This window comes from Triticum aestivum, chromosome 2B (genome assembly GCF_018294505.1).
Source record: "Triticum aestivum cultivar Chinese Spring chromosome 2B, IWGSC CS RefSeq v2.1, whole genome shotgun sequence".
NCBI lineage: Eukaryota > Viridiplantae > Streptophyta > Magnoliopsida > Poales > Poaceae > Triticum > Triticum aestivum.
In genome coordinates this window covers 375,525,153-375,542,937 of record NC_057798.1, presented here as the reverse complement: position 1 = coordinate 375,542,937, position 17,785 = coordinate 375,525,153, and the positions used below count along the sequence as shown (strand labels likewise).

The 17,785-nt window shown below is 47.5% G+C and overlaps 2 protein-coding genes across 2 annotated transcripts; one reads left to right on the top strand and one right to left on the bottom strand.

Moving 5' to 3' along the window:
• The first annotated feature begins 3,761 nt into the window (after positions 1-3,761).
• Positions 3,762-7,206, top strand: LOC123044999 (probable receptor-like protein kinase At1g30570). Its single transcript, XM_044467908.1, has 2 exons — positions 3,762-4,134; positions 4,286-7,206. Exon 2 carries the CDS (start codon positions 4,393-4,395, stop codon positions 6,922-6,924), a length of 2,532 nt encoding a protein of 843 aa, XP_044323843.1. The 5' UTR covers positions 3,762-4,134; positions 4,286-4,392; the 3' UTR covers positions 6,925-7,206.
• An 83-nt stretch (positions 7,207-7,289) lies between these two features.
• Positions 7,290-8,569, bottom strand: LOC123045000 (photosystem II 10 kDa polypeptide, chloroplastic). Its single transcript, XM_044467910.1, has 5 exons — positions 8,289-8,569; positions 8,075-8,133; positions 7,939-7,993; positions 7,704-7,756; positions 7,290-7,577 (listed from the first exon to the last, which is right to left on the bottom strand). Exons 1-5 carry the CDS (start codon positions 8,443-8,445, stop codon positions 7,425-7,427), a joined length of 477 nt encoding a protein of 158 aa, XP_044323845.1. The 5' UTR covers positions 8,446-8,569; the 3' UTR covers positions 7,290-7,424.
• Positions 8,570-17,785: the final 9,216 nt, after the last annotated feature.

Genomic DNA, 17,785 nt, shown 5'->3' with positions numbered 1-17,785 from the left:
GTGTTGGTCACATGGCGATGTGAACTATGGGTGTTAATCACATGATGATGTGAACTATCGATGTTAATCACATGGTGATGTGATCTAGATTATTGACTCTAGTGCAAGTGGGAGACTGAAGGAAATATGCCCTAGAGGCAATAATAAAATTATTATTTATTTCCTTATTTCATGATAAATGTTTATTATTCATGCTAGAATTGTATTAACCGGAAACATAATACATGTGTGAATACATAGACAAACAGAGTGTCACTAGTATGCCTCTACTTGACTAGCTCGTTAATCAAAGATGGTTATGTTTCCTAACCATAGACAAAGAAGTTGTTATTTGATTAACGAGGTCACATCATTAGTCGAATGATCTGATTGACATGACCCATTCCATTAGCTTAGCACACGATCGTTTAGTATGTTGCTATTGCTTTCTTCATGACTTATACATGTTCCTATGACTATGAGATTATGCAACTCCCGTTTGCCGGAGGAACACTTTGGGTACTACCAAACGTCACAACGTAACTGGGTGATTATAAAGGAGTACTACAGGTGTCTCCAATGGTCGATGTTGGGTTGGCGTATTTCGAGATTAGGATTTGTCACTCCGATTGTCGGAGAGGTATCTCTGGGCCCTCTCGGTAATACACATCACATAAGCCTTGCAAGCATTACAACTAATATGTTAGTTGTGAGATGATGTATTACGGAACGAGTAAAGAGACTTGCTGGTAACGAGATTGAACTAGGTATTGGATACCGACGATCGAATCTCGGGCAAGTAACATACGATGACAAAGGGAACAACGTATGTTGTTATGCGGTCTGACCGATAAAGATCTTCGTAGAATATGTAGGAGCCAATATGGGCATCCAGGTCCCGCTATTGGTTATTGACCGGAGACGTGTCTCGGTCATGTCTACATTGTTCTCGAACCCGTAGGGTCCGCACGCTTAAGGTTTCGATGACAGTTATATTATGAGTTTATGAGTTTTGATGTACCGAAGGAGTTCGGAGTCCCAGATGAGATCGGGTACATGACGAGGAGTCTCGAAATGGTCGAGACGTAAAGATCGATATATTGGACGACTATATTCGGATATCGGAAAGGTTCCGAATGATTCGGGTATTTTTCGGAGTACCGGGTAGTTACGGGAGAAGTAATGGGCCTTGATGGGCTTTAGTGGGAAGAGGAAATAGGCTGCTGCGCCCCCCCTCCCCTTTGGTCCGAATTGGACTAGGGAAAAGGGGGCCGGCCACCTCTCCTTCTCCTCCTATTCCTTCTCCCTTCCTCCCCTCTTGGTGGACTCCTACTAGGACTTGGAGTCCTAGTAGGACTCCCTATCCTGGCCGCACCTTTGCCTTGGCCGGCCTCCTCCTCCTCCATCCTTTATATACGGAGGCAGGGGCACCTCTAAACACACAAGTTGACACAAGTTGATCCACGTGATCGATTCCTTAACCGTGTGCGGTGCCCCCTGCCACCATATTCCTCGATAATACTGTAGCGGAGTTTAGGCGAAGCCCTGCTGCTGTAGTTCATCAAGATCGTCACCACGCCGTTGTGCTGACGGAACTCTTCCCCGACACTTTGCTGGATCGGAGTCCGGGGATCGTCATCGAGCTGAACGTGTGCTCGAACTCGGAGGTGCCGTAGTTTCGGTGCTTGATCGGTTGGATCGTGAAGACGTACGACTACTTCCTCTACGTCGTGTCATCGCTTCCGCAGTCGGTCTGCGTTGGGTACGTAGACAACACTCTCCTCTCGTTGCTATGCATCACATGATCCTGTGTGCGCGTAGGAAAATTTTTGAAATTTCCACGAAACCCAACAGTTTACCACACTACTTTGCTATGCTTATGAGAGATGCCACTAGTGAAAATATGCCCCTGGGTCTATTCTCTATTATTGGTATCTTCATTACAATTACTATTATTTGCTGCAATGTTTACCTTTCTAACAACTATCATTATCCCGTGCAATTTAACCTCATAACTAGCAAGACAAGAAGCTTGACAACCTTCTTGGCGTGTTAGGGACAAGTTTGTGTTGTGTCTTGTGTGTAGGTGCAAGTGACTTTGTTTGTTGGGAGAACTCCTTCTGATTCGATAAACCTTAGTTCTCTGCTGAGGGAAATACTTAGACTTGGGGTTACCCAACCACTCTTACGAGAGAGAGAGCAATGGTATATGGAACGTAACATGAATATTATGCCAAGTCAAGTTAGCGAACATGCATGATAGTAATAAATGATGAATCGTGTCCTCCTGATAAACAACATTTTGTGCTACCCTGCCAATTATGTTTTGCAAGATTATCTTTGGTAAGAACTACCTCCCTCTACAAAAATCACATGAAAACTTTGATTTTAGAAGGGAGGTTTTTTTCCAGATATGTTTTATTCGAAAAATAGGCCCATAATTCATGAGACCCACATACATAGACTTGACATGAAGACATCAGTACTAGTCAACCTCCATGGGAACGTATTTGGCGTTTGAGTTAGATTGATCGACACCAACCTACTAACTAAATGGATCGACTTAGTCCATATGTCACCAAATAAAGCTCTGCGAAATTGAATATTCAATGGGTCAATCCTGTAAACAAACGCCGATGGGGCATCTAAATGCAATATTGAAAGGGTCGGGTATTGAAGAGCTAATGGAGTGACACCCAACCAGCTATCTTCCTAGGAACTTGTCGATTGGCCATCACTAACTTAAAGAAACCACACATAAGAAAGGAAGACTTGATCTTCATCAAGCCCTTCCAAAACGGCGAGTTAATAGGCTTTGCATCGGCTTGGAATAGCATTTTGAATACAGGTGCTTGTTATGCAACAACTCTTGCCAAGCACCTTCCTCGTTAACCAACTTATGCAACCATTTGTCGAGTAAGCATTTGTTTTTTATTTCAAGGTTTTTAACGTGCAACCCTCACTGATCCTTGGGCCTACGTAGGAGGTCTCATTTAGCAAGTCTGTACTTGTCCTCGTATTGCTAGAAGGACCTAGACCTATAAACGTCCAGCCTTTTTAACACCCTTTCGAATGGCTAATTAGTCAAATAAGACGTGACGTAGGTTGAATATGGAGCCAAAGTGTATGTGGTGACCTTCGATGTCCATAGATGTGACTTTTATGACGGTTTTTGGTACTCGTAAGTCCAATGATCAAAGTGAAATTTGATGACGAGTTCAGTAACCTCCAATCTTTGAAACTTTAGGAGTATGTGACTGCACATACGTTCTAATTTAATGCCTGTGGGGTGTATTGTAAAACTCTAATCTCTATTCTCTCCTTATTTAATAGACGAGGCAAATCTTTTGCCTCCATTTCGGAAAAAAAATGCGCAATCCAGTTCTTTTGGGAGGCTTAAAAAATAAGCTGCCACTCCCCGGCTTAAAAGATAAGCCGCTCCCAAAATTCGTTGAGGCTACTAAATTAGTAATCCCATAACTAGTTCAGAAGCTCCAATGGATGAGGGAGACGGCTTATCGAAAAATCTGAAGAGGAGGCGGCTTATTTTTTAAGCCGTAAAAAGAACTGGCTAACTAAAAACAGAAAAGAGAACCCTTAAAAAAACAGGGGGAAAGGAGTTTGTTTGTGCAAAGTAGAGAGCAAAAAGGTGAGCAACAGCCAAGAGACGGTGCAGAATGGCAGTGCCCAGTGGTACTGGTATGGATCCCAGCTAGCATCACCATCCAGCTAACAGCAACTTTGTTTTGGTGAGCTCGGTTTCAAAAATAGCCCCACAGGTCATGTGGGAGCTAGCCGAATCCACACAAGAATCGCAATCCCCACCTCCTCCTGAGAGCTGATAGATACCGCTCCCTGTCCATGTCTCCTCTCCAGGTCCAGGACAGGATTAATCAATGAATCAGCTGCAGGCCTGCGCCTGATTTCCCAATTATACTAGTACTATTAGCGGCAACCGTTTGGTTTGGGGCCTCTTCCCTCCCTCCGAAGCTAGCTTAGCTTAAACAGAAGAGGACGGCTTGCCATTTGTTGCTCTCTGTGTCTCTGGGCTTGGAGCTTTCTTTCTTCTTCCAGCGCTAGCTGCTCTTGCCTTGATTTGCTTTGCTTTGCTTTGCTGGGGGAGAGAAGATCGAGCAAGAACCCACGACTCCTCAGGTCAGTGGAACCTTTCTTTCTTTCTCGCCTTCCGGTTCCTGAGAGTCGTGTTCTTGTTCTTGTTCTCTTACGCTTAATCTCTGGCCATCCGTAGCCTTATTATCACTCTAGGTTAGTTACTTACCAATGCGGTTCTGCTTGGCTCTCGCAGGTTGCGATTTCTCGACGGACGAGCAATAAAATAAAATAAAAAACTGGTGACCCGAGTAGGGTTTATCCGCTCCAAATTGCGGCGACGGAGGGTCGTCCAGGGGAGAGATGAAATCTTCCGCGAATTTCCTGTCGATCCTGGTGCTGCTGGTGTTCCTGGCCGCGGGGAATGCGCGAGCGCAGCCCCAGCCGATCCTCATCAACTGCGGCTCGGATTCCACCACCAGCGTCGATGCCAGGACATGGATTGGGGATTCTTCCCCTTCCAACAACTTCACGCTCAGCTTCCCGGGAGCCATCGCCTCGGCGGCTCCGGCTCCGGGAGTTGATGGAGAACAGGACCCGTACGGAGATTTGTACAAGACCGCCCGTGTCTTCAACGCCTCCTCCAGCTACAGGCTCGCCGTCGCCCCCGGGAGCTACTTCCTCCGCCTCCATTTCAGCCAGCAGTTCGCCAATCTCGGCGCCCAGGAGCCCATCTTCAATGTCGCGGCAAATGGCCTGAGGCTGCTCTCCAAGTTCAGTGTCCACGGAGAGATTTCTTGGAGGGATTCCCAGATCAATTCAACTAGCAGCGTCATCGTCAAGGAGTACCTTCTCAATGTCACTTCTGGTAAACTGGGCATTGAGTTCACCCCCGATGAAGGATCCTTCGCCTTCATCAATGCCATGGAGGTTCTACCTGTGTCTGGCACCTCAATTTTTGATTCAGTCAACAAGGTGGACGGTCATGGGTTGAAAGGCCCTTTTAGCCTCGACGGCAGCGGGATCGAGACCATGTACAGGCTGTGTGTGGGATGCATCGATGTACTGGCGAGGAAAGAGGATCCAGGATTGTGGAGGAGGTGGGATAAAGATGAGCATTTCATATTCTCTCTCAACGCCGCGAGTTCCATCTTCAACTCTTCCAACATAAGTTATGTGTCTGCTGATGATCCCACAGTAGCCCCTTTGAGGCTCTATCAGAGTGCAAGGGTGCCAACAGAGAGTTCGGTCTTGGGAAAGAAGTTCAATGTCTCATGGAGCTTTAACATTGACCCTGGCTTTGATTACTTGGTCCGGCTGCATTTCTGCGAGCTGCAGTATGACAAGGCTGAGCAACGCAAGTTCAAGATTTACATAAACAACAAGACCGCTGCAGAGGGCTATGATGTGTTTGCCAGAGCTGGAGGGAAGAACAAGGCCTTTTATGAAGACTTCCTTGATGCTGCCTCACCGCAGATGGACACTCTTTGGGTTCAGCTGGGGTCTGAGTCTTCAGCAGGTTCCGCGGCTGCTGATGCTCTTCTGAATGGCATGGAGATCTTTAAGGTCAGCCGGGAAGGAAATCTTGCCCATCCAACCGTCAGGATTGGAGGCATCAGTGGCGGCGCAAGGAAACCAAAACGGAGCCCCAAGTGGGTGCTAATTGGTGCTGCTTCCGGTCTGATAATTTTTATCGCAATTGCTGGTGCTCTTTATTTCTGTTTCAATCTGCAAAGGAAGAAAAATAGTTCGGCCAACAAAGCCAAGGACAATCTCCATGGTGTTACACATACCCGTTCTCCAACTCTTCGCACGGCTGGGGCATTTGGGAGCAAAAGGATGGGCAGGCGGTTCACCATTGCAGAAATCAGAACAGCCACCGTGAACTTTGATGAGTCCTTGGTGATTGGGGTTGGAGGCTTTGGCAAGGTCTACAGGGGTATAATGGAGGATGGCACTCGGGTGGCAATTAAGAGGGGTTATACAGATTCTCACCAGGGTCAGGGTGTGAAGGAATTCGAAACTGAGATCGAGATGCTCTCAAGGTTGCGGCACCGGCACCTTGTGCCCTTGATTGGCTATTGTGATGAGCAAAACGAGATGGTCTTAGTTTATGAGCACATGGCAAATGGCACATTAAGGAGCCATCTTTATGGAAGTGACCTTCCTGCTCTTACATGGAAGCAAAGGCTCGAAATATGTATCGGCGCAGCACGAGGGCTTCACTACCTTCACACTGGGCTTGACAGGGGTATAATCCACAGGGATGTCAAGACTACCAACATTTTGTTGGACGACAACCTTGTTGCCAAGATGGCAGATTTTGGCATCTCAAAAGATGGTCCAGCTTTAGATCATACTCATGTTAGTACTGCTGTCAAAGGGAGTTTTGGTTACCTCGATCCAGAGTACTATAGGAGACAGCAGTTAACGCCAAGTTCAGATGTGTACTCTTTTGGTGTCGTGCTGTTTGAAGTGCTGTGTGCTCGACCAGTCATAAATCCAACCCTGCCAAGAGACCAAATAAACCTTGCTGACTGGGCTCTCAACAGGCAAAGGCACAGGTTACTTGAGACCATAATCGACCTTCGATTGGATGGAAATTACACACTGGAGTCCATCAAGATATTCAGCGAGATAGCAGAAAAATGCCTCGCAGATGAGGGGGTGAACCGGCCTTCGATGGGCGAAGTCCTCTGGCACCTAGAGAGTGCTTTGCAGTTGGAACAAGGTCATCCGCAAAGCACAAATGGTGATGGTTGCTCAGACCCTCAACTGAAGCCTTCTGATGTACCTACCCGTGTGGCGTGCATCAAAGAAGTTGAGCAATCCACTCGTCCAGGCTCCCACGATTCAGATGGGCAAGTTGTTGATGTCAAGATTGAGGTGCCATGATACAGAAGGGCTTTGGAAGTTTCAAGCAAAATGAATAGGGCGGGTGTCCAGCTAACAACATGCTTAGGTGCATGTCACTTGTAGTACTGTAACGCCATATGTTGAGGTCCCTACAATATACTGAAATTCTTTTGGTAAGAGCAAAAATATTTCTGTTTTGCTAGTGCAAAAAATGGTTTATGATGTCAATTTTATTGATTCTTCGTAACACGCTGGAACCAAATGCTATGCAGAGCATTAGCGGAGACGTGCTAAGAGAAAACAAATTGAACAATTTCCTCATGAGCTGTCCCATATTTCAGTTGTGTCATGTTCAGCTATTTTATTCAAGTCAGGCTCTGTGCACTCATATATCCACTGCCTTGTTAGTTGAAGGTGTAGCATTTTGCTGATTATTTAGTCTTGATTACATCAATTGCACAACATATAAGACCATTATTTGCATATCGGAAACTTATCGCTTTTGGTAATTAAGTATAGGGATATAGGTGTCCGAAAATCTACCCTAGATGATGTAAATCCTTGCATGGTACATAATCTGGTTTCCGATACCAGGCTTCAAGAAGCCAAAGCACTAGTATTGTAAACAAGCAGAGCACCACCCAGCAGAATTCCAGCAAGAGTAGCCACCCAGAGCAACAACCATGTCTTTCCTGCATAAACCAAGGCATGAATGTTATTTATTTCCCAAAGAAAAGAGGCAACTGAAACGCCTATTTATTTAAATGTAGCGGCGAGAGCTTTAAGATCATTGTTTCCGGATAGTTGTGTGTGCTTACCTCCCGCATAGTAGTCACCACTTGGAGACCATTCTTCTGGGTTATATATTGGGCTACATTAAAGACATCGCAAATATCATATATGCAATGAAAACTGAGGGCAGTAGATGAATTCTGAATGCTATTATTTTCACTGGCATCTTCTTGAACATTTTTATCATCTAAACAGTACAGCCTGCTTATATATATATTATATATATATTTATTTATTTTTATATTGGGGTGAATGTTCTACCTGCCCCATCAACATTTGCTCCATACTTGCTGGCAAACTGGTAGACGCCCTTCCCCTGATAAAAATGTGCAATATTAAGTGACGAATAATGATACTTATTACTAAGAAAACACATTTCTTCAGCCTGAAAACTAACCTTGGCTAGCCTTCCAGATGCATCAACACCATCTTTCAGTTCCAATCCTCCCCCGGGCCCTAGATGTTAAGAAAGCACAATTTCATAGCTTTTGTAGGATATACTGAGCTACATTGATAAACAAAAAAAATGCTATCCAATAGGCCAGTAATAGTTCCTTTTTATTCCTAGAAATTCCGTATGACAGAAGGTGGATTTTATAGCATGTACTGACCGAAAGGCTGAGAAGTCTGAACTTTCTTTGCCTTTTTGGACATTACTCTGAAAGATGATGATCGTGCTGAAGGCTGGATGCGCTGGAGCTGCGACTGCCCAGAAAATGGCGATGGAGATGATTTCAGAGCCATAGAAGCCATGATCGAGGTCGCCATGCGAATGACAGTAAGCTCTCGCTCTTCCTTTTTTGCTGCTAGTCTAATTTGCTTCGCTAAATCATGTGCAATACTTGCCTTAAATACAAGAAAACAGGTTGGATGTAGCAGCAAGTGATTAAGCTTAGTTTGACAAGTGTCAGTTGTTGTCTGGTGCCAATAGGCTAATGGATTACTACCATGTGACCAATCGTTGTTCTTCACATGACCAACTGAAGATGATAGATTTTGAAGGAAACATCTAGGTCGTGACCGTATAGTCCTGAGAGTTCTGCTTCCATCTTCCCTGACAGAGATATGCATTTTGTTTGTTTGTGAATAATTTCATGGCAGTTCGAGTTTCAGATAACCTAGCTGCAACTGAGACATCATAATCCAAATATTTTTCTTACTATGTAGAAGAAGATTATCCGTTGCATCTTTTTACGGTTCTCTCGGGCTAGACTGTTCCATCAGAATGAGGCCTTTATGATGCAACGTCGTGAATTTATGATGACATTTTATTTTCCCCATAGTTTTGTTCGAGTATTCCTGCATGTTGTATGACAGACAACACTTATTCTATTTTATAACATATATAAATAAAAGATTAGTATACATGAGGGTAGGAAACTTTCTACTCCTGGTAGGTAACATTCTTTTTCGAAAAGGTGTTAAATCCGGCCTTTCCATCATTGTGATGCACACAGCCATCCTAGTAAGTGACATAAAAAAATGGAAAGTATCGTAGTCTTTTGATCTTGCAACAAAACGGCAAAACTTTGTGGTTATGAATTTATGATGATGGATAACTGATACAGGGAGTAGCATCCTGGCATCAGCTATTTATTATTGTATTATTAAAACAAGAGACAAATAACTCACCACATTTATCCACATAGACTAAAATTAAAACAATACTGGAGGAGAAGCATCTTGGACAGCATTTGTAAATTAAAACAATACTCGAGGAGAATCATCTTGGATAGCATTTGTAAATTAAAACAATGTATTTCTTAGAATTATTTCGTGAAACCTTATCTTATTATTGCTTTTGATAAAGGATGTTTTTTAAACTTAAAGTGTAGCATCAAGTGGATACAAAGCAATGAGCCACACCAGGCTTTTGCATGACCAAGATGCACACAGCCAAAATTCGACAGTCTGACAAAAGAAGATAAAATAAAAAACTGACATAAGGCCACAATAGAGTCATGTAAAACCGACATTATGCCTGTGTCGAAGGAGGTGATGGAACGATCTGGAGATTATGTTGCCACCCATTTGGGTACAAACCTCTCTGGCCACCTGCTCCAACCGCGTACACATCGTCTTGAACAACAGTTGGTACTTCATACGATGTGGCATAGACCACGTACGAAGCGAATGCGTACAAAGGAAAATAACCTACAAAGGAGAAGAATTTATGCCACTAAAAACCAAATCATTTCTATATAGGCAAAGTGAACATAATAAGGCATACGCTTCCACCCTTAACAGCGTTTTGAATCTATTTGAGATACCGTCCAACCAATGACCAAAAATATTGGCCACGGTTGTGGGTGAATATAAATTGGACGCTATTTGGATGACTGACAATGTAGAGTGCGCAAACTTGTACTGGAAAAATAGGTGTTCAATTGTCTCATCATGGGCACAAAAGATACACTTCTTGCTTCCTTGCCGGTTACGCGCAAGATTGTCTTTGGTTAGCACAACACCCTTCCAAAGATACCACGTGAAAAATTAAACTTTTGTTAGGATCTTTGACTTCCAATTTTTCTTGTTATTATCCACGGAAACCTCAGAATGCGTGAGAGCATGGTACATAGAGTCGATAGTGAAGGACCCAAATGTAATGAGGTTTCAGCGAAACACATCTCGTCCTTGTGTCATGTTAATCAATTCCAATCGGGATAGGAGATTTTGCATTACATGAGACGAGGGCCAACCAAATCCTGCCGAAAGGAAATATTCGGCGGAGATGAACTGAGCACATGTGCCAGCGTATCATTCTTATCCCGAGCAATAGGGTATAAGGCTGAATATTGTTCTCGGAGACTGGCGTTTCCTAGTCACTTATCCTCCCAGAAACGAATCTCTGACCCGTCCTTTATCGCGAAGGTTTCAGAACGTATGTATTGTAAATCCTTTTTCTTAATGTCTTAGTGTTGGTAAGGCTATAACTTTCAGTTGCAGAAACATTGCCATAAATATTGTACGGATCTTTCTTTTTTTCTATTGAGGTGCGGAGGACATGTATTTTCCTGATGTGCACAATGCTTTATGACCATATAGTTTAAAATAGCAATACCTGAAAATAGAAAATAAGCAATAAAATCAAATAGGCACGAGACATGAGGCCAACGGGACCTTGATGCGGGAGGCGACTGGGGGGGGGGGGGGGGGGGGGGGACTAAGGGGGCGACCGCCGCCAGTCCTCGATCTCCATCTCCAGGCCTCGATGCCCTGCGGCGCGTCAGAGGCCGCTTCTGGGCGCTCGCTCTTGAAGATGCGGATGATGCGGACGGGGAAACAGGCGCGGACTCGCCGGAGTTTCCACCGTCGTCGACGCCGTCTGACCTTATTTGCAATTTTTTCCAGTCGGGATACGATGAGGAGGAGGTGGCTTCGACGATCGACAAAGTGCTACCCCTAGATGATCCGGCTAGGATTGGTTTACACGCGGGGGAGAAGAAGGAGATGATCCGACGGGTAGTTCATCGACGGACGGTGGCAACAGCGGTCCGGCCATGGAAGGGCCCCCTCCCCAAGGTTTGTCTTCCAAATCTTACGCTTTTTGATTTAATTCGTCCGGAGTCTTGGATCAAGGTTGTGAGGAGGAAAAGTGGTCGTTGGGCGATGGCTCGGCCACCGCCGACGGTCACCGCGGCGTCTGCGCCGAGGATCCTGGAGATCGGGATCAAAGACGACCGGGCACGGCGTTTGAATCAATTGCTGGCCCAGAGGGGCTGTCTCTGGCGGCGGAAGGTATGGGCCGACCTGATTTCGAGTTGGCGGCCCGCGGCGAGACGTTGGGGGATGGGCCGGGACTAGCTGGTCATGAGGTCCAGGCAAAACTGGTGCCCAACTCTGGCTATTACGTAGACGCATGCAGGGACTCGTCTGACTGTAATCGAACTCCATCGTTGCCGCCGCCTAGGGTTCCATCGCGACGCTTTCTTCCTGGTTTTCCCAAGTGCGGTGCCAGCCGCGCCACTCGCATTCTCCCTCTTACCAGCTGCCGGGACTTTGCCGCCCGGGCATGGAGCGGTGCCTCCCTCGGGCCAGAGGCAACCGGCGGACGCCGGTGCTACGGGCGTGGGCCATGCCGCTGCGGCTCCGCCTGGGCAACAACCGTCGGGGGCCAGGGGGCCGGCTCCGGCTGGTCGGGGTGGTGCTGCCCCGCCGGGTCAGCGGCCTCCGAGCGCCTCTGTGGCTGCGCTGGCTGCAGCGGGTCGAGGCTTTGGCTCGTTGGAACCTCGGCCACCGCTGCCTGGGGCCGCCGTGGTGGCGCAACGCAAGCAGGTGCAGACACAAGGGCAGCAGCCTCGGGCGCCGCCTCCCCATGTTGCTGCTAGGCCCGCACAGAAGCGCGCTGGTGCGATGCCAAATCATGCTCCCACGCAGCAAGCGGGCGATGGTACCGCCAGTCTTGCTCAAGCCCCAGTCCACCGTGCCGCTAATGGACCACCTCGGGGTCAGTGGGGCAACGATGGAATTAATGCTTACGGGGAGGGGCATCATCGTGGCTCGTCGTCGTCGGGCGGCGGGCGTGGCTATGCTTGGCAGAGTGATGAGAATGGCTGAAAGACCGTTTCTTGGTCCGCCAGGAGGCTTTATCGAGGGGGCATCTGGCTCTGATCACCGACACAGAGGTGGATACCGTGGTCATCACGGTGGGAGAAACCGCTACCGCCAGCATCCGTCGTCGGTTGTTGTGGAACCGACGGCGTCCACGGAGGTGGCTACTTTCGGGCAGGCGCCGGAATTGTCCGGTGAGGCTATGGAGGTGGTGATGGCGCTGGCTACTACTGAGGTCCCTGTGACTGAGCCAGTGACCTCTGGTGCTTCAGGTGCCGTTGACAAGGCAGATGGTGAGAGAGCTTCCAAATGGGCTCGGAAAAAGGAGAGGATGTTGTGCTATCGTTGTGGTGAGAGGGGTCACTTTATTGTTGAATGTGTGACCGAGTTATGTGATACTTGCCTCAAGCCAGCGCATGACACGGGTGAGTGCCCGATACTGCGTGATCAGATGCCGAGTATTACTATCTATGGAGTATGTTGTGCCGAGCTGACGTTCTTTGAGTCTCCTTGTGCGAGGGGCGTCCCCGAGGAGTCCCCAAACACGACCACGGGGATCGTTAAAGTCAAGAAAGGTGATGTGTCTGAGGCTCGGATTCTGCAAAGGCTTAGGGACTTGGATCCAGGTGATTTTCAGCGGGAGCTTGTTCGTCTCGAGGCCAACATGTATAAGGTTGACTTCCCTACTACTGAGGACTTGGAGCGTCTTCTCGGTTTTGGGTTGTGCAGAGTTCCTGGCACAGAGTGCATTCTTGAGTTTCACGAGTGGAAGAAGGTAGAGCCACAGGGCAAGCCTCTCACTAAGGTCTGGTTGCATTTTTTGGGGGCTCCATCGAGGCTGATTCAGGACGCCTGGGTTGCTGCTAGCTTGGGAATTCTGGTCGGGAAAACTGAGAGGGTGGACATGGCTTTTACCCGAGCTAACGGGGTTGCCCGGCTTCTAGTGAGTGTTCTGGATATCGAGTTTGTTCCTGACGTGGTCAAGTGGACACATAAGGACCTTGTTTACAACCTTGAAATTAAGTTTGAGGATTCCGAGTACTTCGTTGAGGCCCTGGCAGGGACTGATGTGCACATGCATGATAAGAATGATGGATCGGGAAATTCAGAGGCGCGAGGGGAGGATGCTGGGCATGAGTTGCCCAATGGCCCGGGGGCTGACCCACAGATGCCCGGGAATGGGATTGCACCCTTTACTTTGGTGCCAATGAGTACTTTGTGTTTTGGCTCTTTTCAGCCAGCTTCCGCTCCTCCCAGGATGTGGAGCGACAGGGTGGAGTCTGAGGATGTGCTTGAGCGCATGCTTCCTCCCCTGGATTTTGCGGAGGCTGATGAATCTCTGGAGGGGAGGGATGATCTTGGGCAGGTGCCCCCCTGTACTTCCACCCTGACTGTTGTTTCGCCGCACGGGAGGACTACGTTGAGACTGGCCGCGGTGATGGCTGTGTCACCGATCGGGCAGGCGGCCCCGGCTACCTCGTACCCTGGTGTGTCCAGGGGGCCGAGCCTGGAGCGTTCACCGAGCCCTGCCTGACGCCGACAGGAGTGGACACGGCGCACTTCAGTATGACTATCGGGTCGGGTGGGGCGCGGGGGCAGGCGGCCCCCGTCCTCTCTTCTCCTCGCGGGACTCCGGGTGGAGCCTGGGCAGGTGGCCCAGCCCTCGCCAACCCCGCGCTTGCCGGCCGGACTCTGCGGTTCTCCGACTTTACTTTCCGTCGTGCGTTGGGGGTGGGGCAGGAGGCCTTACCCCCAACGGGGCGACCCGGGAGGAGGTCATCGCTTTTGGAGGTATTCTGGATCCTGTGTCTGAGGGAAGACGGATGAACTGTCGCCTTCAGGACCAGACGGATGTTGATGATATGCAGCTGAGGTGCGCCATGTGGGCGGCCAAGCTTCGTGACATGGAGGTCACTACTGGTATGTCGGTCAACACTTCCAATTCCATTTTACACTTTTCTAATGATGAGATCATTCAAAATGCAAATGAGTTAGGAGTTTCACTAGGTAGTAATGATAGTGAAATCTCTAAATCTGTTAATGATTTACTGGACCTGGAACTGGAAGCGGAACGTGCTTTAGAGTTGATTTGTAACTTAACAGCGGTCAAACCTATGAATGATTCAAACATAGATGCTTTGGGATTCAGGGTGCTAGATACGTTCTGTGCGGATCTTGCCCCATCCGTCCCTGAGACAGAGGAGGATGATGGTTCTATACCCCTCGGGGAGAGTGCCCCTGTCAAGGGTTAGGAGGTTAGATCCATGGAGCCCGGTGGTGAGGACCGGGTAGAGGACCAGAACAAGCCTAAGAGAAAGTGGAGGCGTAAGATCTATCCTACATCCGTGGTGCGTAGAAGTGCTAGGGTTCGTACTACCAAAAAATTCCATGATGAACTATGAGAGGCATCTTTTGGAATAGCGGAGGTCTGGCGGACTTGGCTAAAAGAAGGTTTCTAGCAGATGCTTCAATTGAACATAGACTGGATTTCATTGCCCTCGGGAAGGGACAATTTCTCTCATCATTTTCTGAGCACTTTATCCGGAGGTGTCGATTTTGATTGGCACTGCTTTCCCCCAAGAGGAAGATCAGGGGGATCCTACTTGGGGTAAGATGTGAGGTGTTGGAAGTCTGAAGTGTGGGTATGGGTGATTTCGCCGTCAAATTTCGGGCCAGATCCAAAGTCGATGGTTTTAATTGGGCACTGGTAGCGGTGTATGGGGCCGCGCAGCCAGAACTCAAACCAGACTTTTTGGCGGATCTCGTCCGTATTTGCGGGTCTAAGCAGCTTCCAATCTTGGTTGGGGAGATTTTAATATTATTAGAAGGAGAGAAGAAAAGAACAATGATAATTTTGATGCCAGGTGGTCGTTCATGTTTAATACCATCATTGAAAGCTTGGATCTTAGAGAGATAGAGCTTTCGGGTAGAAATTCACTTGGGCTAATACTTTGCAAAACCTGACGTATGAGAAGCTGGATCGAGTCCTAGCGAGCGTCGACTGGGAACAGAAATTCCCCCTGGTTACAGTCCAAGCGTTATCTCGCGGTATCTCTAACCACACCCCTTTGCTGGTTGACTTTGGTGAGGCAACGCATGTGAGTAATAAAAATATCTTTTCTTTCGAACTTGCGTGGTTTGAAAGGGAAGGTTTCCTGGACTGATAGCCAGGGAATGGCCGATAGATGCAGGAGGAAGGTCTTCTATTGAGAGATGGCAGAATAAGATTAGAAACTTGAGAAGTTTCTTGCGAGGGTGGGCTAAGCATCTCAGTGGGATCTATAAGGTTGAAAAGGAAAGGCTCCTTACACTTATCCAGTCCCTAGATTTAAAAGCCGAGTCCACAATTCTATAAACCTCGGAGCTTCATGCCAAAGTAGATGCGGAGATGAGATTGAAAGAGCTGTTGCGAGAAGAGGAGTTGAAGTGGGCATTGCGAGCTAAGGTTCGCAAAGTTGTCCAAGGGGACGCTAACACTCAATTCTTTCATATGATCGCCTATGGCAAGCATAAAAAGAAAATAATCTTTCAGCTTGAGCAAGACGAGGGGACGATCTTAGGGCATGAGAACTTAAAATTATACATTACCATTTACTACAAGCAGCTATTTGGGCCTCCAGAGGATAATTTTGTGTCCTTGGATGAGTTTAGGATTGAGGACGTGCCTCAGCTAGTTGCAGATGAGAATGATGTATTAACTGCACCATTCTCGAAGAAAGAGGTGTTTGAAGCGATTTCACAGATGAAGAATAATAAAGCTCCGGGGCCGGATGGATTTCCAGCGGAGTTCTATAAGAAATGTTGGCACATTATTAAAGGGGATTTGTTACCGATGTTCCATAATCTATTTTCCGGACAGCTTTAGTTGTTTCATTTGAATTTTGGAACAATAACTTTGCTTCCAAAGAAAAAAAAGGCTGTGAGAATTGAGCAGTTTCGGCCTATCTGTCTTCTTAATGTTAGTTTCAAAAAATTTACCAAGGTTGGGACTAATAGACTCACACAGGTTGCGCACTCTGTGGTGCAGCCGACCCAAACTGCTTTCATGCCGGACAGAAACATCCTAGAAGGGGTTGTGGTCCTTCATGAAACACTCCATGAAATCCATACAAAAAAGCTGGATGGGGTTGTTTTCAAAGTGGATTTCGAAAAGGCGTACGATAAAGTCAAATGGCCATTTCTGCATCAGGCCTTGCGCATGAAAGGTTTTGACCCGGCTTGGAGGCACCAGGTTGAATCTTTCACGCAAAAAGGGAGTGTTGGAATCAAAGTAAATGACAACATAGGTCACTATTTCCAGACACATAAGGGCCTGAGACAAGGAGATCCGATGTCACCTATTCTGCTCAACATTGTAGTCGACATGTTGACCATTCTAATAGGTAGGGCAAAGGATGTTGGTCAAGTAGGAAGCCCGGTACCTCATCTAGTTGATGGAGGGGTGTCTATCCTACAGTACGCTGATGATACTATCATCTTCATGGAGCATGACTTGGCAAAAGCGAGAAACATGAAGCTGGTGTTATGCTTATTCGAACAATTGACCGGGTTAAAGATTAACTTTCACAAAAGCGAATTGTTTTGCTTTGGAAGAGCCAAAGAGGAACAAGAGGCATACAAGCAATTGTTTGGGTGTGAACTTGGGGCTTTACCTTCCACGTATTTGGGTATACCAATTCACCATCGTAAGCTATCAAATAGAGAATGGAAGTGTATTGAGGATCGATTCGAAAAGAAATTGAGTTGCTGGAAGGGCAAGCTGATGTCGTATGGGGGCCGTCTAATTCTCATTAATTCGGTACTCACAAGCATGCCTATGTTTCTCTTGTCGTTTTTCGAGGTACCAGTTGGAGTTCGGAAAAGACTGGATTTCTATCGATCCCGCTTTTTCTGGCATAGTGATTGTTTGGGAACGTAGTAATTTCAAAAAAATTCTTACGCACACGCAAGATCATGGTGATGCATAGCAACGAGAGGGGAGAGTGTTGTCCATGTACCCTCGTAGACCGAAAGCGGAAGCGTTAGAGCAACGCGGTTGATGTAGTCGTACGTCTTCACGGCCCAACCGATCAAGCACCGAAACTATGGCACCTCCGAGTTCTAGCACACGTTCAGCTCGATGACGATCCCCGGACTCCAATCCAGCAGAATGTCGGGGAAGAGTTCCGTCAGCACGACGGCGTGATGATGATCTTGATATTCTACCATCGCAGGGCTTCGCCTACGCACCGCTACAATATATTGAGGTGGACTATGGTGGAGGGGGGCACCGCACACGGCTAAGAGATCCAAGGGATCAATTGTTGTTGTGCCTAGAGGTGCCTGCCCCCGTATACAAAGGAGCCAGGGGGAGGGGGTCGGCCGGCCAGGAGGGGCGCGCCACGAGGAGTCCTCCTCCCACCGGGAGTAGGACTCCCCCCCTTCCTTGTTGGAGTAGGAGAGAAGGAAAGAGGTGGAGAAGAGGAAGGAAAAGGGGGCTGCACCCCTTGTCCAATTCGGACCAGAGGGGGGCTGCGCCCCTCCTTCCTTTCGGCCTCTCTCCTCTATTCCCGTATGG